Source organism: Ursus maritimus, unplaced genomic scaffold (genome assembly GCF_017311325.1).
Source record: "Ursus maritimus isolate PB19 unplaced genomic scaffold, ASM1731132v1 scaffold_21, whole genome shotgun sequence".
Classification (NCBI taxonomy): domain Eukaryota; kingdom Metazoa; phylum Chordata; class Mammalia; order Carnivora; family Ursidae; genus Ursus; species Ursus maritimus.
The window spans coordinates 46,088,620-46,114,578 of NW_024424564.1; the positions used below are offsets into that span (position 1 = coordinate 46,088,620).

General features: G+C 47.1%; 1 protein-coding gene across 1 annotated transcript in view; it reads right to left on the reverse strand.

The window, feature by feature from the left end:
• Positions 1-5,436: 5,436 nt before the first annotated feature.
• Positions 5,437-25,959, reverse strand: part of TEX33 (testis expressed 33) — a 49,632-nt gene continuing 29,109 nt past the window's right edge. The window contains exons 3-6 of the mRNA XM_040637482.1: positions 23,498-23,940; positions 21,533-21,677; positions 6,226-6,336; positions 5,437-6,028 (exon numbers count right to left, since the gene is read on the reverse strand). Of these exons, the coding sequence (XP_040493416.1) occupies positions 5,931-6,028; positions 6,226-6,336; positions 21,533-21,677; positions 23,498-23,940 (797 nt within the window). The 3' untranslated portion in view covers positions 5,437-5,930. The remainder of the gene's footprint in view (positions 6,029-6,225; positions 6,337-21,532; positions 21,678-23,497; positions 23,941-25,959) is intronic.

Genomic DNA, 25,959 nt, shown 5'->3' on the forward strand with positions numbered 1-25,959 from the left:
AAACAGGGCGGAGCAATTAGCAACAGAAAAGAAAGGGTGGGTTCTGGCAAGGTCACTTTCCCTGAGGGGAAGAGCTGGTACACCGATGACCTCATCTCCCTTCAGGGGATGGAGAGGCCCCATGACAGATGACCTCATTGGTGCTGCGCAGAGTTCTCGGGGAGAAGCCAGAACTGCGTTAGGTTAGGTATTAAGCGCCCCCCCCCCACTTGGTGACTTGGCCTAAGTGACTCCATTTTGGGCCTCATGGTTTGGCGGTTTGTTTTTTTTTTAACAGGAGCTGATAGGCTGTGGTGGAGCTCTTCAGTTCTGACCTCCACAAGGCTAGCAGGCACAAATCTCCTTCCCTCAGATCTGGAATGTTCTATCCCACCAGGACCCTGACCTCCTCCAGAGCTCCAGCAACATTCACCCGAACCTCCTGTGGCCCACACCGGGCAGCACATCTCAGGTCCTGGAGGCCTGCCCCGGAGGCCCCTGAGCCCTGCGCTGCACCCTCTCCCCCCATTCTGTCCTGACCCTCTCTTTCCCTTGTAATATGCTCATCTGTGTTCCCCATTATCACCCCTCAGCCTGGGAGCCCTCTGAGCAGAACAGCTCATCCCCGTTTCTCCCATGGGCAAGCACCCGGCACATAGTAGGTGCTCAGTGAATACCAGCCCACTGGGAGGAGATTTGGAATAGGAGAGGCCCAGGTGTGCCTCCTGGCCATTGCCTCGGCCGGTCACCCTTTTGCTGGTAAACCGGGGAAGCTAGCAGCACAGGGCAGTGAGCGGGAGGCTGGGCGAGCCCTCCCTCCGCCTGCCTGGTACGGTATCAGACATAAAACTCATCCCCCTGTCCCAAGGATAGGCTCACACCTTCTCCGATTACTTCTCGGCTCCCCAGATGGGCTGCCTGCAGGGCTGACCGGAGGGAAGGGGTGCCCAGGCCCTTCGACAGCCATAGTTCTGTGGGAACCGTGATAATGAGCACCTTGGTTTACACATCAGCCCATTTACCCCCCACCCCCCAAAATACAGGGTTCCTCTTCCTGGCCTGACTTCCCAGGCTTCTGAAGCTGCAATTTTAATAAAATCATTATTCTTGTGGCTCGCTCTGTCTGCGCCAGGCACAATGGGCAACAGGGAACCCTACGTGCAAGAATTTGGAGTGACGCAAGGAATTTCAATGTATTCCAGGTTCTAAGAAGTCTTGCACAAAAGAAATCTGTTCAGTGTTATTTAAACCAGCGTCACCCAAATTCACTTGACAATGAGACAACTTTTACAGAAAACTTGTTAGCATATAGCAGTATTTCCTGCAGCCTGGCCCTGAAGGAAATAAAAGAACAAGCATTTATTACACCTGTAAGAGGGCTGTACACGGTGCCAGGCCCTGGCCATGCACTTTCTCAGGTAATCCCGACAAAGACCTCTGTCGGACATGAGCGCCGGGCTCTGAGAAGTCCAGTGCTCTTCCCAGGGCGAGCACCCCCTATGGCTGCAAAGTCCCTTGTTGCCTCTCGACTACAAACCTGCATTTGGATTTCCCCTGCTTTTACTGCAGCTCAAAGGCCATGATTCCTGGAGGGAGAAAGGGGAAAGCCTCTGCCTGCCAGCCTGCACCGTCGCTGAGGGTTCGATTTGCAAATCTGGCCACACGGACTGTTCGCTTCCACATTAGACATCAACTCCCTCAACTGGGCCTCCTTAAATAGAGCTATGGGGGGGGGGGCAGAAATGGCATGGTTAGAAAGATGTAACCAAATGCTCTCTAGGTACCCCCGCTTCGCCCCGCTCCTTAATGGGTTATGTCCTGGATTTATGAAGCCAAAGTTCTCGGCCTGCAATTTAGACACGCTGCCACCAGGGGGCGAGCTGGACCAAGATAATGGTCAAGTGAGGCCGGTGGACTGGCTCGGGTAGAGCGTCAGAGGTTGCTTTTTTAGGTTCCCCCTCAGGTTGTACTTGATTATAAGAGAAATTATGAAGATGGTTCTGAGTCCCTCTGAGCAATCGGGACTGCATAGATTCAAGGATTAATAACTCTTCCATCACGTGAATTAATGCTACTTAAGATCTCCTCCCTGTACCTCTTTGAAACTTTTAAGAATCATTGTGAATTCCATCATCTAGGGACTTCAGGAGCACAAAGAACAAGGAACAGTGTGGAAACAGCATCAATGGGATAAAGGACTTAAGTTTTAAAAAAAAATCTATGGATGTTTTATTTTGCCTGTAGTATGGCTTCTCTCTCTCTAGAATATTCCATGTTTAACCTAAAAGAGTTCACCTTCATGTTTTGGGGTCAAATCTTCAGCTGAGGCAAAGTCATGACCCCTGTGACATTCTCTTGCTTAGGTTAAAGTTGAAATGGTTGGCTTGACGTGACATCAGCTCCCCTTTTGTCAACTCTCCGGCAATTGCAGAAAGCAGAGCCTCTGAAAAGAGCTAAATAAATACAATGTGAAACTGAATGTCTGCCTCCTTCCAACCAGCCTCTGCTACTCATCACTGCCTCCATGAGCGATGGAGAGGCCCTGTGTGTGCCTTTGAAGGTTGTACAAGGGGCGCCTGGGTGGCTCAGTCGTTAAGCGTCTGCCTTCGGCTCAGGGCGTGATCCCAGAGTCCTGGGATCGAGCCCCACATCAGGCTCCTTCGCTGGGAGCCTGCTTCTTCCTCTCCCACTCCCCCTGCTTGTGTTCCCTCTCTCGCTGGCTGTCTCTCTCTGTGTCAAAGAAATAAAGAAAGTCTTTTTTAAAAAAAAGTTTGCACAAATGGCGTGGTCTCATACTGTAGGGCTCTATCTGCAGGTTGTTGTTTCCAGAACCCACTGTGACGTATCGTGAGATCGTTCTGTGCTGGCATCTGGCGCCCTGGGTCGTTCCCTTCCCCTGCTGTGGATTACCCGTCTGTCCATTCTCCTGCGGGCAGACGAGTAGGCGCACACAGCACGGCATGCATGTGTTTTTCATGTAAGAGTTTCTCCAGGCTACACAGAAGTGGAGTTTCTAGGTTATAAGACTTCAATTTTCGTCATTCTTCCTTGCTTTTCTGCATTGGCAATTCGTGGAGTGTATGAGAGGTCCCACGTCCCACCTCACCTCACGTACTTTGCAGTGTTTGCCAACCCAAGAAATTTGTTCGAGTTTGTGTCTCCCTCATCACTGGGGATGTGAAACATCTCCACTCTTCTTTTGGCTTCTTGGGTCATTATGAACACTTCTGTCCTGGCTAGGCTGTGAGCTTCTGGAGGAAGGGGCTGGGACTCACATGTAGGGCTCTCCCAGGGCACAGCCCATCAGGCACAGATGTTTCCATCTGTCTTTCCCACCTGACTCTGAGCCCCACCTTAGGAGCCCTACCCTCCAAGCTTAACAAGAGCCCTGGGTTGCCTGGGTGGCCAAGTACACTGTGCTGGCTTTTTATTCACATTGTGTCCTCTGTCTCAAGTGCCATGGCTCTTCCAGTCCACCTCAATGTACCCATTCCTGTGCCAAGACTCCAGAGCTGCCTCCTCTGTGAAGACCTCGGTGACCACCACCAGCCCCAGCCCGTCCCAAGTTCTCCTTTGGGCTTCCTCTGCCTTGGATGAACTCCTCGCTGCATGTGCGAAACTTCTGAGCATCCATATGCTGACGTATCTGTCTCTCCACCAGACCCTGGGCTCCTGAAGGACAGGCGCCATGTTTTATTCACCTCTGAACTCCCAGTTCCTTGGACAGTGCTGCTCAGAGGGCAGATGCACAGTGCATGTTGGTCTGAACCCCAACACCAGCCTTTTCCACATCAGTCTTCCACAAACTGGAACGTCCTTGAGGACAAGGACTGTATTGGATTCACATCACTGTCCTTCATGGTGCCTAACAAGGCTGAGTGTTTGTGGTGCTCAGTATGTGTTTGCTGACATGATAGTGCGATCGTCTGGTGGAGTAGAAAATGGCTTTGGTCAGAAATTTCTGGACTTCCAATCCCAGCTTCCTTTTGGTATGAGTTTGGGTAATTTACTTGGTTTCTCTAAGCCTTGGTTTTCCCATCTTCATAAAGATATTAGCTCTGAGGACTGGTGTCAGGGTGAAAGAGGGTTTTGTGTGTTAAGCATTTGACATATAATCATATGTACCTGGCATATTATAATTTCTAGGTCAGAACAGTATGAGGTCTGCTATCGCTACAACACTCAGGATGGCGTGTTTTTTTCAGCTGCAAGTTGTGATGAGCAGATAGTAGCTACTCAATAAAAATGATGTCTGGTTTTCCAGCACAAGAAGAGTGCCTTGTAGAAATTACATACCCAGTAAAGAAGTCGAGCCGAACTCAGCATCTCGCACATAATTAGGTACCCAATCAATATTAAATCAAGCCAAACTCACTTCCCTGTGCTCAACCTGCTCCAATCCTATCTTAAAGCAGTCTTTCCCTTTTGCGGTTCCTCTTCTCCTGACAGCCATCTGCTTTCAATTTTTCCAAAGTGTGATGATCACTGTGGTAGAAGGTTACTGTGGTCAATCCCCCTGAACCCGTCCCACCTATCGTAATACTCTTGTGCAGTCTCTTACTACGAATCTGGGATGGAGCACATGTCCCTTTGACCACAGGGACATTTAACAAGCCAGTGCAAGGTGTGATAAGCTCTTACACACCAGAGTTTTGTCCCTTTGGAAAGCTCCTTCTTGGAACATAGTCACCACGTCAAGAAGAAGCCCAAGCTAGCCACAAGGAAAGGCAGCCCCCAGGCAGCAATGCCCAGGCAGCCCCCAGCTATGGCACTCATCCCCGCTGGGGTACCAGGCATGTGAGAGAAGAGTCGTCCTCACAGCAGATGCCACATGGAGCAGAAATGAGCCACACTGAGCCAAATTGCACAATCACAGGCAAATAAATGATCACTGTCGTTTTAAGCCTCTAGGTTTAAGAGTGATTTGGAACACAGGAAATAACAACCCATGAGTGGGACGTGTTCTGAGGATGCACGCCAGTGACCAGCGGGGTGGGGGGAGCTGCTGGCTCCCACCAGGTAAAGCGCTTCAGGATTAGCTGGTAGACAACAGCGCTCTAAACTGGAACTCCGTCTCTGGGGGGGCTCTTCCCTGGGAATCCAATTCCCAGGTCCCTCCCCTGTTGTTACCGGGGACCCTGACTGGTTAACGATGACTTTGTCTGAAACAATGAAATGTTGCCTGGGGTTTGCATTATAAGAAGTCCAGAGGTGGTGGCTTCCGGCCAGGTGGATGGAGCAGCTCAGTGAGGTCAAGGAGAACCCGGATTGTGCCCCAGCATCTGTGATTCCTCTGGTCCCAGCTTTTCCGCCAGGAGCGGTCTGCACTGCATCACTCCTCACTCAACACAACAGGAGAGAAGGATTCTTCCCAGCTCTCCCAGCAGAGGAAAGAATTTCCCAGAATTCTCTGCACACCCGCACCTCTCCTTGCGTCTCATTGGCCCAAATTGAGTCATACGCCCACTTCTGAACCAATCAGTTTGTGTGCGCTAGGGGAGAGGCAGGAATTACCCCGAAACCAATCAAACCCACCCCTGCCTTGGAGGGGGGGGGGCATGCCTTATTCCTCTGACGTCCATGGGCTCCTGGGGGAGGAATGATGTCCAGAAATAATTGGGATTCAGCTAGGGAGGGCGTGCAAGGTAAGTTCCTGCAGTGTCCACTGTGAGACCCCCTCCCACAGGACATGAGGCGGAAGCCAGGCAGCGTTCAGCTCCCACATCTTGTCCTGGAATTATGAGCGACTGGGGTGTATATCTAGGGGGAAGGTCTGGGGAGAGTTTGGGTTCTCGGGGCTTCTCTCCTCCCCCAGTTGGTCTTTCCAGCACCACACATCCGCCCCGACCCCAACGTGAAGGGAAGCAACAAGAAGAGGAGAACATTCAGATGTGTGATTTCTTTATTGTTAGCGCTGTCTCTGAGTGGAGGGCAAATCTTCCCAGTCGTATCTAGTACTTTGAGCTCTTGCTTTTGCTCTTTTCTCCCAATTTCTCATCCAATGCTTTCTGTAAGTTCATATTCATCGCGTTTTTCTGGTGCCACCGTCCTGCAGAGAGGGAGGGAAGGAGCCAGCCCAGATCACCCAGAGGACTTCTGGAGTGCCCGGGCCCGGGTGATCCATGAATCTCCCAGCCCCATCCCAGAGCTCTACCTGCTGCTCTGGTTTCTCACTGCATCTTGGGGCCAACACACCCCGCCTCCGTAGGAGAGCACCCGCCTCCCACAGCCCAGCCCCCCACGTACCCAGATCGTCCGTCTTCCTGCCATGCCAGTGCTCTATGTCCCTCACTGATTTCTCAATCACCTCTGGGGTGTAGGAGGCCTTCATGAGGCTCTTCGTCTCCTCAGGGGCCCCTGTGGAGTCCCATGAAAAAATCCCCAGAAACCCCAAGTCAATGGAGGTCAGGCACTCGAGGATTCATACCTGGGTGTCAGTTTCCCCTATGGATGATGGACTGTGGGAGGGCAGGGGTGTGGGGAGGCAGGCCTGGGTTCAAACACCAACTCTGGCATTTATGAACAGTGTGGCCTCAGACAAGTATTTAACCTCTCAGAGCTTTGGTCTCTTCATCTATTCAAAGGAATAAAATTTTCTTGCAAGATTGGGAAGATGACATTACTGGAAATTTGTTGAAGTATCTGGCATGGAACAACTAATATCTGTATTTTCAGAAAATTTATTTCTAGGGGCGCCTGGGTGGCTCAGTCAGTTAAGCCTCTGCCTTCAGCTCGGGTCATGATCTCGGGGTCCTGGGATCGAGCCCTGCGTTGGGCTCCTTGCTCAACAGGGAGCCTGCTTCTCTCTCTCTCCTCCCCTCTCGTGCTCTCTCTTGCTATCTCTGTCTCTCCCTCTCAAATAAATAAATAAGATCTTAAAAAAAAAAGAAAATTTATTTCTATATTGCATTGTATGTTAACTAAAATTTAAATTAAAAAAGAAAGTGTATTTCTATGTGTACAGTTAAAATACACACACAAAGAAATAAGTTATCAGGATCAAGAGTCAGCAGAAACATCAGGGGACTACATCCCGAAAGACAGCAAGGATTCAAATGATCAGTTACAGAATGTAAAATAAGTGTATTTAATGTTTGAAGTCACGAAAGAGAGAATAAAAGTATCAATAAAGAATAAGAAATTACCCAGAAAGAGCAGATTCATAAAAGAAGCAAATGGGATTTCGGAAATGGAACCTATAATAATTGAAAAATAACTTCAATGGATGATAAGAGGTCTGGGAAATGCTTTGAAATAATGCGGGCTGGACAGACGGGTGGGTGGGAGAAAAGATGAAACTTGAGATTGGACTTGGATTAATTGCTCAAGCAGGATTACAAATGCAGCATAGTAGTCATTAAATTGTTCTCTCTTCTGGGGTGCCTGGGTGGCACAGCGGTTGAGTGTCTGCCTTCGGCTCAGGGCGTGATCCCGGCGTTATGGGATCGAGCCCCACATCAGGCTCTTCCGCTATGAGCCTGCTTCTTCCTCTCCCACTCCCCCTGCTTGTGTTCCCTCTCTCGCTGGCTGTCTCTATCTCTGTCGAATAAATAAATAAAATCTTTTTAAAAAAATTGTTCTCTCTTCTTTTAAGTTTGAAAATTGGCATCAGAAAGTTTAAAAGCAAATTTATGGGACAAGGAAAATAGCAGAGTAGATGCAGCTAAGAAAAAATGGTCAACTGGAAGATATAGCTAAAGAAATTAGCTAAGGAGGGGCATCTGGGTGGCTCAGCTGGTTAAGAATCCAACTCTTGATCTCAGCTCAGGTCTTGATCTCAGTGTCATGAGTTCAAGGCCTGCACTGGGCTACACACTGGGCGTGGAGACTGCTTAAGGAAAAAAAAAACAGAAGAAGAAGAAATTAACTAGAATGCAGCATGGAGGAGGGAAAGAGATGTGGAAAATATGAAAACGCTAAGATGAAGGTCTGATATATGTGTAAGTGGAGTTCTGAAGGCGAGACTGGAGAAACTGGAGAGGTGGCATTTGAAAAGATAATCATCGCAGGAAATTTTCCAGAATTGGTGCAATATAGGAATTCTCAGATTCAAGAATCAGTTTCCCAATAAGCATAAGTAATAATAATTCTTTAGCTAGGTACTTTCAAGTAAAACTTAAAGTACCAGAAACAAAGAAATCTTAGAAGTGGCCATACATTGATGTATATTTATATCAATACATATGCATGTACATAAATTGTACATGGGTTATAATTTTTGGAGTAAAATGATGATGATGTCTAACCATCTTTGAAGAGGTACTATATGCCAAGCACATTCTCAGAGCTTGATAGAGCTTACTCATGGAATATTCTCAACAACCCCGAGAAGTAGGTATGATGATGATTCCCCTCTTACTGCTGAAGTCACGGAAACACAGAAAGGTTAAGTCACTTGTCTAAAGTCACATAGCTAATAAGTGAAAGTCAAGGGCCCAAACCCAGACCCTGTGTCTCCAGAATCCACAGCTTAAACTACTTTGTTTCTGTACAGTTGAAATTCTGTAAAATAATAACATGTAAGCTGAGATGGGGACAGAGAGAATAAAACCGAGGCCTGTTAGTGTCCTTACATTATTCAGGAAAGCCTAAATATCTTGTTTAACTTTAGAATGTATTAGCTACGCGTGTAAAAATGTCAAAGGTAACCACTAAAAAATAGGGAAATTAAAGACACACATTGGGAAAAAAAAAGAAACTTTACTCAAATGAAAACAAGAAAAGAAGGAGGAAAAAAGCAGCACCAACAGAAAACACAAAATAAAGTCATAGGAATAATTTCAAATGTATCAAGGATTAGTGTAAATATAAATAGACTAAGCCCCATTGATGAAAAAAAATGATCAGACTACAAAAGACATTTTCCAAATATATATTATGTGAAGCATACTAAAAAAAAAGGACACAGAGAAAGGATAAACATGGAAGTATAGAAAAAGATGTGCCAACCACGTACTAACCAAAAGCGATCTGGTTGCGTTTTATTGATATCGGACAAATGGACTGTAAGGCAAAGGCATTGCGAGATAAAAACATGAGATAAATAAAAACCACTGCAATTCATCCAGGCGATGTAATAGTTCTAAACTTGCTGCATTAGAATCATCTCAAAATAGATGAAGCAAAATTGCCAGAGCTACAAGGAGAAATTGACAAATCTGCTGTCATCTGGAAAGACCGAAAGATACATGTTTAGTAAGTAACAGATCAAGCAGAGAATATTAACAAGACCTTAGAAGACTCGTATAGGAACACTTAACAAGCCTGCTCTATTAGACAAACACGAAACTCCGAACCCAAGGGATTATTTTCTAGGTATTGATCATCTACAAAAATTGACTGTCCCCTGGGCTATAAAGCAAGTCTCTAGTAACAATTTCAAAGGACAGAAAACCATGTCAGGCCACTTTCACTAATGAAAACACCATCCAGCTAGAGATCCACAATTTTAGAGCAGTTTTCATTGTTTGGTGTTTATGGCTTTAAATGCTTACATGACAGAATGTTAAGTTAGAAATTTGAGGGATGCCTGGGTGGCTCAGTGGGTTAAGTGTCTGCCTTTGGCTCAGGTCATGATCCCAGGGTCCTGGGATCGAGCCTCATGTTGGGCTCCTGCTTAGCAGGGAGTCTGCTTCTCCCTCTACCCCTCCCCATGCTTGTGCTTGCTCTCTCTCTCTCTCAAATAAAATCTTTAAAAAAAAAAATTTAGATTGAAGGGGCGCCTGACTGGCTCCGTCAGTAGAGCATTCGACTCTTGATCTCAGGGTTGTGAGTTCAAGCCCCATGATGGGTGTAGAGATTACTTAAAAATAAAATCTTTTAAAAAAAAAGATGTTTAGACAAGGGAATATTACTCAGTCATCAAAAAGAATGAAATCTTGCCATTTGCAATGACGTGGATGGAACTAGAGGGTATTATGCTAAGTGAAAAAAGTCAGACAAAAACAAATACCATATGATTTCACTTATATGTGGAATGTAAGGAACAAAACAGATGAATATAGGGGAAGGTAAGGAAAAATATAATAAAATAAAAATTGAGAGGGAGGCAAACCATAAGAGACTCTCAACTATGAGAAACAAACTGAGGGCTGCTGGAGGGGAGGGGGGTGGAGGGATGGGGTAACTGGGTGATGGGCATTAAGGAGATTAGGTGATGTAGTGAGCACTGGGTGTTATATGCAACTGATAAACCACTAAATTCTACCCCTGAAACTAATGCTACATTATATGTTAACTAGAATTTAAATAAAATCTTGAAAGAAAAGAAAAGAAAGCAAGAAAGGAAGGAACTTGGAGTGAAGGCCTAAGGATAACAGATATCAGAAATCAGAGCAAGCCGTGAAGCAGACTTCTGGATTTCTCCATGGAAATTTCAAGTAGGCACTAAAAATCTGTCGAAGGAAGGCACCAGCATCGAGAGATGAAGTGGTCTGATCTGGGAAACTGGCTAGGCTGTGTTTGAGAGGACTTCTTTGGCTTTTTACGTGCTGAGTCGCCGCTCCCCACCACCAAAGCCAAGGTGGGGCCTGCCTCTCATGTTAAATCTAATTAGAGGCTCCACAGTGGGGTGACCTGGGAGCTTGATGTAGACCCCAAGAGTCTGGGGGGTACCAAGGCTTGGAGCAAAAGGCCCTGGCCCGAGATGGCAGGGCAGAGAGAATGCGAAGGCCAGTCCTTCTGCAAAGGGTGAGGGGGCTCCACAGCCCCGGTGTGGGCTGGTGGAGAGAGAACCATCCTGGAGCCATTTAAATTAAAATCCTATCCTCATCCGATCCTTCTCACTGGTCTCCCTGCTTCTTCTCATGCCCACTGTGTTCTTCTGTCCAGCCTCAACGTAACAACTTATGGATCCTTTGAAACAAAAGTCACTCTGTACAAAACCGTACAATGGCTCCCAGTAAAAAGTGCAGGAAGAGCCAGTGTACCCAGCATGGTCATGGTCCCTCTGCCTGACTGCTCTTCCCCAGCAATCCATAGGCTGACCTGCTCCCCTCCTACAGGTGACTCAAAAGTCACCTTCTCTGTGAGGTCCCCCCGGACCAGTCTATTTAACATTGCCTGGGGGTTCACACACAGGGGCTAACACTATAAAGACAAGCAGAGGAACTGTTAGCAAAAGGCAGGTCCTGCAGCAGGAGAAGTACCCGACGGGCTGCCCAGGTACCTGTGAAACCCGACCTGAACCTGGCAGGTGGCAGAGGAGGGAGCTATTACTATTATGCTTTAAACAGCACACATAGATGGGGAGCCTGGGGGGCTCAGTCAGTTGAGAGTCCAACTCTAGATTTCGGCTCAGGTCATGATCTCAGGTCATGAGATCGAGCCCCACATCTGGCTCCAAGCTCAGCGGGGAGTCCGCTTGAGATTTTCTCTCTCCCTCTCCTTCTGCCCCTCCCCCCCACTCTCTCTCGCTCTCAAATAAATAAATAAATCTTTAAAAAAAAATAATGAGAACTCAGCCCCAGGTCTGACCATTCCTAGCTGTGTGGCCTTAAGCAGGTCATTTAACATGTCCAAGCATCAATGTTTCTCCCCTAAAAAAAAAAGGAGGGGCGAATGGTAGCACCCACTGCTGTGTGAAAAATGAAATATGTCTAAGATATTTAAGAGCTGAGCCTGGTGGCACATGTCATATGCTGTGTGTAAGTGCAGCCATTATTAGTATTAAGAAGAAGCCTCAGGGGTGCCTGGGTGGCACAGCGGTTAAGCGTCTGCCTTCGGCTCAGGGCGTGATCCCGGCGTTCTGGGACCGAGCCCCACGTCAGGCTCCTCCGCTGTGAGCCTGCTTCTTCCTCTCCCACTCCCCCTGCTTGTGTTCCCTCTCTCGCTGGCTGTCTCTCTGTCACATAAATAAATAAAATCTTTAAAAAAAAAAAAAGAAGACTCAAAGAACCTACAAACAAATTGTGGGATTAGTAAGCGAGCTGGGCAGGAGTTCAGGACAAAAGACATTAGTCTTTTAGGCAAAAGAAAAAGCCGCATCTGTGTATAAAGCAGCAGAGTTAGAAAATGTCATTTTAAAAAAGATACCATTTGTAAGAAGCAGCCAAAAAGTAAGTCCTTTAAAGAAATCTAACAGAGGAGTTAAGACGGCAGAAGAGTAGGGGGACCCTAAGCTTGTCTCGTCCCGCACACACAGCTCCATAGTTAACAAGTCCTGCGGAACGCCCGAGAAATCAATCAGAAGTCTGAGAGAACAAGAACTGTAAGTCTACCAGTAGAAAAGCCACCACCTTTTGGAAGGTGGGAGGTGTGGAGAGTTGACTTGGGGGGAGACACAGGTGAAGATACTGTGGTGGGGGTGGGGGGAGCTGGCTTAAGGAGGCCACAGCCAAGTATTGTAAGCAGCGGAGGGCAAAATCAGAACTTTTCGAAGTCCACTACCATGGGGGATGTGCCTGGCTTAGAGGCGCTCAGGTGGTGATGTGGGGCGGAGTCCCAGGAGTGACAGGGTGGTCTGAGGATCGCTGGGGTCAGGGGAAGAACGGGTGGTGCCTAAGTGCTGTACTGTTCCCAAGCATAGCAGCCAGGAAGCCAGCTGAGAGCAGCGGTCTAGGTGCCGGCTTTCTGATCTCTGTTGCCATAAACTTCAAATGCTGCGTGATCCTCTAAGACGGATGGGCCAGCCAATGGCAAAAGCCTGCGGAGACCCTTCCCCCCGGGGATCAGCGCGGGTCCACTCTGCAGGAGTGCCTAAAATTTGGAGTTTTGAAACCCACTGCACGCCTGACATAAAACAGCTCAGTTGCAAGCAGGATGAACACGGAGTTCTGATGGAAACTGGGGAGCCAAGAGTGATTGATTGCTCTTCCGTGAGGGCTCCCTGAAGAATGGGGGTGCCCACTTTCAGCTGTGGGGCTAGAGAGCTGGGGGGCCATATTCATCACATCCCACCCTGAGTGCTGGAAGCCTTCAAGGAGCAAAACAGTGCCACCTAGCGGAGACTGGAGCTGTTGACACTGAGCCCTGGGCCCTAGAGTCACATTTCCACGGAAACAAGCCTGAGAAGCACAACAGGCCCCTGCCCCAGAAGACCGGCACAAACAACTCTCTGGCACCAAGTCCACTGACCAGAGGGGGCTGCAAAGCTTCAGCTCTAGGGGAAAGACGATCTAGCTTCCTTTTTACTTTTATTCTTTGTCTTTAATTATTTTTTCATTTATTTTCTAATTTTTTTCAATTCCTTTTAAATTTTTATTATTTTTTAAAAATTTTATTGTTATATATTTATTTTATTTTATTTTGTTTTATTTTATGTTGTGCTATGTTATGTTATTTTTGGATCTAGAGACTTTTAACAAGACACACCTAGGATCTAGGGGGTTTTTTGTTTTTTTGTTTTGCTGGGTTTTTTTTTTTTTTTCTTTTTCTTCTTTTCTTTTCTGGACAAAATGACAAGATGGAGAAATTCACCCCCCCAAAAAAGAACAGGAAGTAGCACTCATGGCTAGGGATTTAATGCTGATATAAATAAGATGCCTCAACCAGAATTTAAAACGATTATAAGGATACTAGCTGGGCTTGAAAAAAGCATAGACGACACTAGAGAATCCCTACTGTAGAGATAAAGGAACTAAAATCTAGTCAGGCTGAAGTTAAAAATGCTATAATCGAAATGCAAACCCAAATGGATGCCATAAAAACGAGGATGGATGAAGCAGAGGAATAAATCAGTGATATGGAAGATGAAATTATGGAGAATAATGAAGCTGAAAAGAAGAGGGAAAGAAAGGTAATGGACCACGAAGGCAGACTTAGGGAACTCAGTGACTTATTAAAACATAGTAACATTCGTGTCATAGGAGTTCCAGAAAATGGAGAGAGAGAAAAGGGGACAGAAGGTTTATTCTAACAAATTAGAGCTGAAAAGTTCCCTAATCTGGGGAAGGACACAGACATTAAAATCCCAGAAGCACAGAGAACTCCCATTAAATTCAACAAAAGCTGACCATCGCCAAGGCATATCATAGTCAAATTCGCAAAATACACAGGCAATGGAGAAATCCCGAAAGCAGCTAGGGAAAAAAATCCTTAACCTACAAGGAAGACAGATCAGGTTCACAGCGATCTGTCCACAGAAACTTATCAGGTCAGAACAGAGTGGTAGGCTATATTCAAAGTGCTCAATGGGAAAAATATGCAGCCAAGAATTCTTTATCCAGCAAGGCTGTCATTCAGAATAGAAGGAGAGATAAAGAGTTTCCCAGACAAACAAAAACTAAAAGAGTTCGTGACCATTAAGCCACCTTGCAAGAAATTTTAAGGGGGTCTCTTTGAGTGGAGAAAAAAAGACCAAAAGCAACAAAGACTAGAAAGGGCCAGAGAAACTAGAAAACACCAACTCTACAGGTAACACAATGGCACTAAGTTCATATCTTTCAATAGTTGCTCTGAATGTAAATGGACTAAATGCTCCAATCAAAAGACATAGGGTATTAGAATGGATTAAAAAAACAAGATGCATCCATATGCTGCCTACAAGAGACTCATTTTGGACCTAAAGACACTTGCAGATTGAAAGTGAAGGGATGGGGAACCATCTATCATGCTAATGGATGTCAAAAGAAAGCTCGAGTAGTCACACTTAAATCAGACAAACTAGATTTTATTTTTTTATTTATTTGAGAAAGAGAGTGAGAGAGCACGTGGGGAGGGAGGAAGAGAATCTTAAGCAGACTCCACACTAAGTGTGGAGCCTGACGCAGGGGCTGATCTCACAATGGTGAGATTACAACCTGCGCTGAAACCAAGAGTCAGACACTTAATCACCCGAGCCACTCAGGTGCCCCACAAACTATATTTTAAAACAAAGACTGTAACAAAAGATGAAGAAGGGCATTATATCATAATTAATGGGTCTATCCATCAAGAAGATTTAACAATTGTAAATATTTATGCCCCAAATTTGGGAGCACCCAAATAAATAAATCAATTAATAATAAACATAAAGAAACTCATTGATAACAATACAATAACAGTAGGGGACTTTAAACCCCACTTACAGCAATGGACAGATCATCTAAGCAGAAAATTAATACGGAAATCAACAAGGAATGACACACTGGACCAGATGGACTTAACAGATATATTCAGAACATTTCATCCTAAAACAGAAGAACACGCATTCTTTTTGAGTGCACATGGAACATTCTCCAGAATAAATCAAATACTGGGTCACAAATCCACCCTCAACAAGTACAAAAAGATTGAGATCATACCATGCATATTTTCAGACCACGATGCTATGAAACTGGAAGTCAGCCACAAGAAAAAATTTGGAAAGACTTCAAAATACATGGAGGTTAAAGAATATCCTACTAAAGAATGGATGTGTTAACTAGGAAATTAAAGAATAAAAAAAAATACATGGAAGCAAATGAAAATGAAAACACGACAGTCCAAAACCTTTGGGATGCAGCAAAGGCAGTCCTAAGAGGGAAGTATATTGCAATACAGGCGTTCCTCAAGAAGCAAGAAAAGTCTCAAATACACAACCTTACACCTAAAGGAGCTAGAAAAGGAACAGCAAATAAAGCCTAAAACCACCAGAAGAAGTGAAATAATAAAGATGAGAGCAGAAATAAAGGATATAGAAACAACAACAACAACAACAACAAAACAGTAGAACTGATCAATGAAACCAGGAGCTGGTTCTTTGAAAGAATTAATAAAATTGATAACCCCTTAACCAGACTCATCAAAAAGAAAAGACAAAGGACCCAAACAGATAAACTCATGAATGAAAGAGGAAAGATCACAACCAATGCCCCAGAAACATGAACAATTATAAGAGAATACTACGAAAAATCATATACCACCAAACTGGGCAATCTGGAAGAAATGGACAAATTCCTAGAAACTTACAAACTACTAAAATTGAAACGGGAAGAAATAGAAAGTTTGAACAGACCTATACCAGCAAAGAAACTGAATCAATAATCAAAAATCTCCCAATGAACAAAAATCCTGGGCCAGATAGCTTCCCAGCGGAATTCTATCAGACATTTAAAGAAGAGTTAATACCTATTCTTCTCAAACTGTTCCAAAAAATAGAAATGGAAGGAAAACTTCCAAACTTATTCTACAAAGCCAGCCTGACCTTGATTCCAAAACCAGACAAAAGACCCCACTAAAAAGTAGAATTACAGGCCAATATCCCTGATGAACATGGATGCAAAATTTTCAATAAAACACTAGCAAATCAAATTCAACAGGACATTAAAAGAATTATTCACTATGATCAAGTGGGATTTATTCCTGGGCTGCAGGGTTGGTTTAATATTCACAAATCAATCAACATGATACACCACGTTAATAAAAGAAAGGATAAGAACCATATGATTTTATCTATAGGTGCAGAAAAAGCATTTGACAAAATACAGCATCCATTCTTGATAAAAACCTTCAACAACTCAACAATGTAGGCATAGATGGAACATACCTCAACATCATAAAGGCCATATATGAAAGACTCACAGCTAATATCATTCTTAATGGGGAAAAAACTGAGAGCCTTTCCCCTACAGTCTGGAAAAAGACAGGATATCCATTGTCACCATTACTATTTAACATTGTACTGGAAGTCTTAGCTTCAGCAATCAGACAACAACAAGAAATAGAAGACATTCAAATCGGCAAGGAAGAAGTAAAACTTTCACTATTTACAGACAACATGATACTCTATTTAGAAAACCTGAAGAACTCCACCAAAAAATTGCTATGACTAATACATGAATTCAGCAAAGTCACGGCATATAAAATCAATGTGCAGAAATCTGTTGCATTTCTATAAATCAATAATGAAGCAGCACAAAAGAAATCAAGGAATTGATCCCATTTGCAATTGCACCAAAAACAATAAGATACCTAGGAATAAACCTAACTAAAGAGGTGAAAGACCTGTACTCTGAAAACTATAAAACACTTACAAAAGAAATTGAAGAGGACACAAAGAAATGGAAAAACATTCCATGCTCATGGATTGGAAGAAAAATTGTTAAAATGTCTATACTGCCCAAAGCAATCTACACATTTAATGCAATCCCTATCAAATACCACTAGCATTTTTCACAGAGCTAGACCAAACAATCCTAAAATTTGTATGGAACCACAAAAGACCCTGAATGGCCAAAACAATTCTGAAAAAAGAAAAATAAAACTGGAGGCATCAAGATCTTGGACTTCAACCTCTATTACAAAACTGTAGTCATCAAAACAGTATGGTACTGGCACAAAAACAGACACATAGACCGATAGAACAGAATAGGAAACCCAGAAACGGTCCCAAAACTCTATGGTCAACGAATCTTCAACAAAGCAGGAAAGACTATCCAATGGAAAAAAGACAGTCTCTTCAACAAATGGTGTTGGGAAACCTGGACAGCAACATGCAGAAGAATGAAACTAGACCACTTACTTACACTATACACAAAAATAAATTCAAAGTGGATAAAAAACCTAAATGTGCGACTGGAAACCATCAAAATCCTAGAGGAAAATTCAGGCAACAACCTCTTTGACCTTGGCTGTAGCAACCTCTTACTAGACATCACCAGAGGCAATGGAAACAAAAGCAAAAATGAACTATTGGGACTTCTATCAAGATAAAAAGCTTTTGCACAGCAAAGGAAGTAATTAACAAGACTAAAAGGCAGCCTGTGGAATGGGAAAAAATATTTGCAAATGACATGTCTGATAAAGGGTTAGTATCCAACATCTATAAAGAACTTATCAAACTCAACACCCCAAAACCAAATAACCCAGTTAAGAAATGGACAGAAGACATGAATAGACACTTTTCTAAAGAAGAGATCAGATGGCTTAGAGACACATGAAAAGATGCTCAACATCACTCATCATCAGGGACATACAACAAAACCATGATGGGTTATCACCTCACACCTGTCAGGATGGCTAAAATTAACAACACAAGGAACAACAGGTGTTGGTAAGGATGTGCAGAAAGGGGAACCCTCTTGTGCTGTTGGTGGGAATGCAAACTGGGGCAGCCACTCTGGAGAACAATATGGAGGTTCCTCAAAAAACTAATAATAGAGCTACCTTACAACCTAACAACTGCACTACTAGGTATTTACCCAAAGGATACAAAAATACAGATTTGAAGGGGCACATGCACCCCGATGTTTATAGCTGCATTATCAATAATAGCCAAATTATGGAGAGAGCCCAAATCCATTGACTGATGAATGGATAAAGAAGATGTGGTATAAATATATACATATATTACTCAGCCATCAAAAAGAATAAAAAAAGAATGAAATCCTGCCATTTGCAATGATGTGGATGGAGCTAGAGTGTATTATGCTAAGCAAAATAAGTCAGTCAGAGAAAGACAAATACCATATGATTTCACTCATGTGGGAATTTAAGAAACAAAACAGATGAACATATGGGGGGTGGAGGAGAGAGGGAAACAAACCACAAGAGACTCTTAACAATAGAGAACAAATTGAAGATTGATGGAAGGAAGTGGGTGGGGGATGGGTTGGATGGGTGATGGGTATTAAAGAGGGTACTTGTGATGAGCACTGGGTGTTGTATGTAAGTGATGAGTCACCGAATTCTACCCCTGAAACCGATATTGCACTGTATGTTCACCAACTAAAATTTAAACAAAAATTAAAAAATAAAGAAACCTAACAAAGAAAACTGCATAGTCCTTATAGAAAAAGATTATAAAATGTAATTTACAGATACTGAAAGAAGATCTACATTAATGGACCTGCCTATCATATTTGTGGATTGGAAAATTCCTTCTCATAAAACTGACGATTGCCCCTAATTAAAATCTCAACACGGTTTTTGTTTTATAGAAATTGACAAGCTGGTTCTAAAATCTCTCTATGGAAGAGGGGTGTCTGGGTGGCTCAGTCGGTGAAGCCTCTGCCTTCTGCTCAGGTCATGATCTCCGGGTCCTGGGATCGAGCCCCGCATCCAGCTTCCTGCTCAGCAGGGAGTCTGCTTCTCTCTCTCTCTCTCTCTCTCTCTGCCCCTCCCCACCGCTCATTTTCTCTCTCTCTCTCTCTCTCTCTCTCTCAAATAAGTAAAAAATAAAAATAAAATCTCTATGGTAGAGTCAGGAACCTCAAATAGCCAAACATTAGCTGGGGATGATGGTGGAGAGGTGGGCCGATATCTGCCCAACCAGATACCAGACTACCTCTCATACTTGGTCATTAAAAGCATAATAGTCGGCCAATGGGCAGAATGGAGAGCCTGGAAACTGACCCCTGGGCACGTGGAAGCTTGGTGGACAACAGTGGTAGCCCTGCAGGTCCCTGGGGGGAGGGGTGAAACTACCCAGTAAAAGATTCTGAGACAATTGGTAATCCACATAAAGGAGGAATTAAACAGGAATCCCTGCTTCTCACTGACAACAGAAATCAACTCCGGGTGGATTAAAGGCTTAAATGTGAAAAGCAAAACTTAATATTTTAGAAGACTATATAAAAGATTTTCTTTATGACTCAGCATGGGATAGGATTTCTTCAACCCACTCTTCCTGGAACCTTCTCTCTGAGGAAATAGCAATTCCATCCTCCCAGGCTTCCAGGTCAAAAACCTTGGAATCAACCTTAAGTCCTCTCTCATACACCCCAAATCCATTCATTAGCATATTCAGTGTGCTCCAGCTTACACAAATACCCAGAATCCTACTGCATCAGGCCACCTTCACCCTTAACCTCCCTGGGCCACCATATTGTAAAATGGAGCCCTCCAGAGTTGTGTAGGGCCCCAGCCCTGCTCTCTAGACAAGGCACCATCATCTGTCCCACCTGGATTTTTGCAGTCGACTCCTCACTGGTCTTCCCATTTCTGCCCCAGCTGCCCTGCAACTATTCTCAACGACAACTAGAATGGTCTTTTAACAATGCCATGCTCCTGCTTGAGACCGTCCCCTGGTCCCCCCCCCCCCCAAAGGGAAAAGACTTTCTGGCGGCCTTCCCCTCCGAGCCCATCTCCTATCTGATTTCCTCTCCCTTACTCTGGTGAGGCCACAACCTGGAACAGCAAGGGCAAGACTGACGGGGTGGGTGCGAACAAGAAGGACGCCGGGGTGAAGCCCACCGGTGCTAAGGCTGAATGAAGCTTGAATTTACGGTGCTTGCCAATGTCCTGACTGTGAACACCACCGCGGCTCACCGTGACATAGCAATGCGTTGCCAATCAGGGAAAATTTAACAGTGGACTCTTGTGAGCGGGTGGGTGCAAGCTGGTTTGCGCTGCCTCCGGACCCACCCCTGGCACAGCTGCCACGGTTGTGTTTCTCAGGCTGGTGACCCGTGCACAGAGGCTTTTTATACAATTCTTTCACGTTTGGGTAGACGTTACCATATAAGGTGGGGCGCAACCTCGGGTGATATTTGTTATGGAGACAAGTGGAAGGCATGAACCCCGAGGCCCAGAACAGAAGACAATCTGAGCTGTCTTCTCTCTCCCTCCTCCAGCACCACCCCTCCTCCAGGCTCAAAGAAAGAGCCAGAAAGGCTTCCCGTGGCTGTCTGGTTCCTTGGGTGACAGGGATCTGAGCCCGGTGAGGAGGTCTGCCAGGCTGTGGGGGCACAGAACAGGGCCTGGCGGGACGGAGGGAAGAAAGAAGAGGACCAGAAGGATGTCATGTTTGGCAATGAGGCGAAACTCGAATGTGGGGGCCGAGAGAAGCCCATGCAAGCCGGCGGCGGACCTCCAGCTGAGCAGGCCATTAAACCACTTTGGGAACAGTGTCATAGCTAGGGAGGTGACCTGGAGCTGAGGAAAGACTCTGGGGCTTTGGCAGCAGGAGAAAAAGGTGGATTTGAGCTCTGACCCACCTCCTGTTACTGAGAGGTCTTGGGCCAACTGTTTCCAATGAGCCCGTGAAATGGAGCGAACAGCTCTCACCCCAAACAAACAGGACTACGGCTGAGCCTCAGGAAACACCGTACATTGATGTCCGAACCTCCAACCCGCCCTTCTCCCCAGGCGGGGCCACCACGGCCCTGGGAAGGGAAAGCAATGGCCTGCCAATGACTCGTTTTGAGCCCCAGGCCAAGCACCTTCAAGTGGCACTTCAGAGCCCTGTCAATGACCCAGTGAGGGCCATGTCATCATTATTATCCCCATGGTGCCAAGAAGGTGACCGAGGCTCAGAGAGGTGAAGGATCCTGCCCGAGGCCACACCCAGCAAGTGGCAGAGCTGAGCTTTGAACCTAGGAAGACTGATATTGTCACTGTGACCACAGGTGCCCAGGCCAGGGGTGCCGGGGCCTCCCTCTGGCAGACTACGACACCAGAGGTCCCCGAGCGAGTGAGGAGCTATTTGTCAGCTGGCATGGATCATCCGCACGGTGAGAATGGATTTGCCTGGCGGCCTGGACATTCCCAGCACAAGGCACAGGGCCTGGCCCAGAGAGCGCCCTTGGTGGCCACGCAATGAGTGTCCGCTGTCCCCAGGAATGTGTCCTGGGTCTCAGACCCCCTAGGGGTCCAGGAAGGGATGGCTTGGGGACCACAGGTGCTGGCAGCCCCCACCCTTGCCCTTTGGCCTGACCTTGAAACAGGTTTGATCGCATGTTGTAGCCCAAATCATAGTAGTCTGAGAAGATGGAGGTGATTTCCACAGGACTCTGGGTCCTGCTGGGCCATGAGTTTGCCCTCTTCTGGCCCTCAAAGACCTCACCGATGGCCCTTCGAGCCTGCACAGGGGGCGAGGGAGAAGAGACAAGGGAGAGAGAAACAGGTCAGCCCCCTAGCTCTCCTCCAACCCCTCCCCCCTCTCACCTGCTCTCGCCACCCCCTGCCGCACCCCTACCCTGCAGCTTTCAACCAGGCCCTGGGCTGGGGGCTGGAAGAGCTGAAGGCCCTCTACCCCTCACACCACCCCCCTCCCACACGGGCACTGGGATGGTAACGATCATAGAGCCTCCTCCCCGCTTTGAGCGCCTACTGTACACGATGGGAAGAGGTCTTCATAAGGCAATATTACTCCTGCCATTTATAAATGAGGAGGCCGGGCCTCAGGGCAGGACTCACCCTGTCACCACATCTGGTGAACTGCAGAACCCCGCTTGCCTCTAGAACAGAAGTGTCACCCAAGTCTGCCCTGGGTGGCTCCTCAGATTTCACTGGGGCCAACTCCTTCCTGTACCCACGAGGGACCTGTGAGGCTCAGAGTGGCTGAGCCCAGGCCTCGGAGCCAGAAAACTGGGGTTCGAGTCCCAGTTCTGCGATAACCCAGCTGCTGACATTGGACAAGTCTCTGGTCCTCTCTGGGCCTCAGTTTCCCTACTTATAAAATGGGGGTGCGGGCAGAAATGTATGGTCTTTGAAGTACCTTCCAGCTCTGATAATCACTGGTTCAGTGACACCCACAATGTGTCAAATCTAGAGAGAAAAACCAGATCTCTTGATTCAAGCCCAGGACAGTGATGGCCAAAGAGGGAAATGACAGCTTCCAGGGCCGAGAGGGGCAGTGAGAGATAGTGACCATAGAGCCAGACTCAAACTGGGATAAGATCTTCCAAGTGCGACAGGACATTTAGAATTGTGACCTCCCGGACTAGCAGGTGGGTGTGGTCACCACCCCTTAAGACTGACAAAGTAGAAGGGGACCCAGCCCACAGCCTTTGTGATCCTGGGAATTCCACTTCTCAATGTGACCCCCGAGCACATCACGTCACCTCTCCAAACCTCTGTTTTACCATATGTTCAAAAAGAAGCTATAACTCGGGCCTGGCCTACCGCACAACGTAGTCTCTGTGGGGGTTGAGATGATGGCTTTGACGGTATGTCTCAAAACACCAGAGCAGGAAGAACTCCCAGCATCTGACCAGAAATAGCAGTTTTATCTCAACTTTCAGTTATCAGTACTGACTCTCTGGTATAATGTATCAGGTGGGGGAAAGGTGCTGGCATCGACTAGTGATGTCTGCCATGAATGCGGTCTAGGAAAGTCGGGGTGTGCGTGCCATCTATTTGTCAGCCTCATCTAGTCCAACGGCCTCACTTTACAGAGGTAGAGACTAGAGCCCAGAGAGGGGAAGTAACTGATCCAAAGTCACCCAGCATTCAGGGGCAGAGCCAGGATTCAAACCCAAGTCTTCTGATCCCCAGTCAACACTGTCTCCTTAGGGGACTTGTTCGAGTTAAAAGCATCTAATCCAATACCAGACTTATAACTGGAATGTCAGGAAGGGCCAGGCCCCCAGAATATGCTGGCCCAGCTCAGATCCTTATCCCACAGGTCTGGGTGAGTTTGGTTAATTTACCGAACCCCTCTAAGCCTCGGGCTCCTTATCCGTAAGTTGGTGATAACAGTACCTTCCGCACTGGGAAGATCACATGAATTGTCTTATGCGAAGACTTCAAATTGGGCTCTGCCTGGCACATAGCAAGTGCACAGTCAACACTGCTCTCTAACAGTATTACTATAGGAACTCTCTGCTCAAGGGCAGGCTCCTTGGGGGTCCCCCTAAGTCTCCATGCATAACGCTTCCTCCTGTGCCCGCTTGGATACCTGCTCCTCAGAGACCAGCTCGTCCACCACGTGGCTCCCAAACTTGTGACGAATGTTGTCGGGTATGCTGCTGCTCCCCTGGCCCTGGGCGCCCGTGTTGGGGCCCTCCTTCAGCCCCTGGTTCAGTGGGGCCCCCTCGTGGAAAGAAGACCTTCTGTCCCTCGAGGAGGGTCTGCAGCCTCCCTTCCTCAGGGACCCACGCTGTGGGTCCCTCCCCGGGGACACACAGTCGCTGCTGATGACCGATGGGGGTGGAGCCCGGACCTCCTCCGGGTAGACCTGCCTTAGGGGGCTGCCTCCCCGGGAGGGGGTCTGCTGTGGGGAGACTGGGCCCTGGTACTTGAACTTGGAGGTGTCCAAAGGGCTGGGGGCAGTTCTCCAGGGGTCCGTGTCCTGCTGGTCTTCCTTGCCGTTCAGATGGACCTTGGGCAAAGTGGTTGTACCTGAACAGAGGGAGAGAGGGTGGGAGGGAGACAGACAAGTGCAGAGTGGGGGGCAGGAAGGGAGACCGCGATGGGGGTGGGGAGGAGGAAGAGACAGACACGGACCCCCAGAGCCCCAGAGCAGCAGCAAAAGAAGGTGAGGAAACTGCAGGGACCCACGAGAAACGGCTTTCTCTGCGCCTTAGGCTGCCTCTGCTCTTGCTGGGACCTGTATCCCCACCTTACACGTGACGGACAGAACAGACAGTGCGTGTCATCCTCGTAAAGGTCAAGGATTTAATGATTTTTTTTTTTTTGAGTCTTCCAGCAGTCTTCCAGTATCTAAGGAGTGACATGAACGTTTTCCAAGACCCCCGACTCACCAAGACCCCTGGCTCCGGGCGTCAGTGACTTGTGGGGAACACTTAAACATCTGTCTTTGTTCCTGGATGCCTGAGAAGACAGGGCACTTGACCACCGTCCTCAATACCAACCCCGGGCCCCGGGCAAAGACGAGACTCCCTCTTCTTTCCTTCCTGAGGCTCCCAGATATCTGTACCTACTCTCTCTCTGTCTTCAGTAAACTCTGCTCTCACTTCCTCTAGGCACGCATTTGATTTCTATCCTGTGCAAAGCCACAGACCCTCTTGGCTGGTGCTGCGGGACCCCTCTCTGCGTCCTTGGACCCAGCCGGCCTGCATCAAAGGGACAGGGACAGAGAGAAGTCATGGGAGCCAGAAGCACGGGTGAGGAATCAGGAGAGACAGAGGAAGAAGGTAGTTTGGTCTGCCAAGCTCCCACCAGACGGGATCATCCCACATGTTTTTGACGATAGGGGCAGCAGGCCCAGACCTTCTAGCCTTGCGGTCTCACTGTGTGACCTTGACGTCCCTGTGCCTTAGGGAACCTGGCTCCATTTGATTAGTTCCCTTCCCCTCTTTGAACTCTCCAGCGATCCAGTGAAGAAAACCAGCAGCCGTGGGAGCTGGCAGAGGGCGTCCTTGACTTGGCCAAGTCACAGAGCTGGCAGGCCAGCTCTTTGCTCTGCATTCAGAGCTGCTGCCCCACCCCCACATCCCTCTGCTATTGTCACCATTCAGGTGGTATCACCCCAGCCACTTCCCGGCTCTCACACCCCCAAGTGTCTCCCCACCCCACCCCCGCCCCTTCTGGCCCTGACTCCCAGCCCCAGGGGTCTCCTACTCCCAGCCCGCAGGCCTCCTTCCTCTCTTCACCCAACCCTGACTCCCACCAAACAGGCTACTCCTTCGTCCCCACCCATGCCCTGTGACGTCCCACCTCCCAGGGCCTGCCCAGGCTGGAAGGCCTGCCCCTCCTTCTCCCTGAGACAAAATCCTACCCTTCAGCTCCTTCAAATGCCATCTTACCCCAGGAAGTCCTTCCCGACACCCACCCCTCGCTGGCCTGGCCGCAGGCTCCACACCCCTCTCACGACCCTGGGTTTTCGCTTTCTCTGTTACTGTGGGCTACAAACCTTCTCATTTCCCCTCCAAGATGGGAGGTGGCAGTCTCACTGAGGCCGGGCCATGGGTGAGTGGGTCCTGGACCTTCCTCAGCGCCCACCAGACAGCCCCGTGCATGGGAGCTGTGGGCGGAGTCTGTCAGCCAGCCAGGGAGGAGGGGGCGGCGGGGGCGGCAGACCCAGGGGAACCCTGTGCCTCATCAGTGTAAGACGTCATTTCTTTTCATGGTCACCCCTCTGACATCAGGCTGCATCTGACAGTTGATGACCCTTGATCTAACCAGCAAGGTTTTCGCTTTCTTTGTGGCGGGTAAGTCACATAAATAACAGGGTGTCTGACAACTAACCTGACGGTGACCTAACACACCAATTTATATAACGTGTTACACGTAATAATACCCGGTGGTGTGTAAATTCTTCCTTACCCGATTCTTTCTTGTACTTTCTGTGCAAAATAAAGAAGAGGAGCCATTCCCTCACCCCCACCCCCAATCTTAACCCCAGGTAATGGCTGTAAACACATTTGGTGAGCTTCCTTCCAAAATATTCTAGATGGT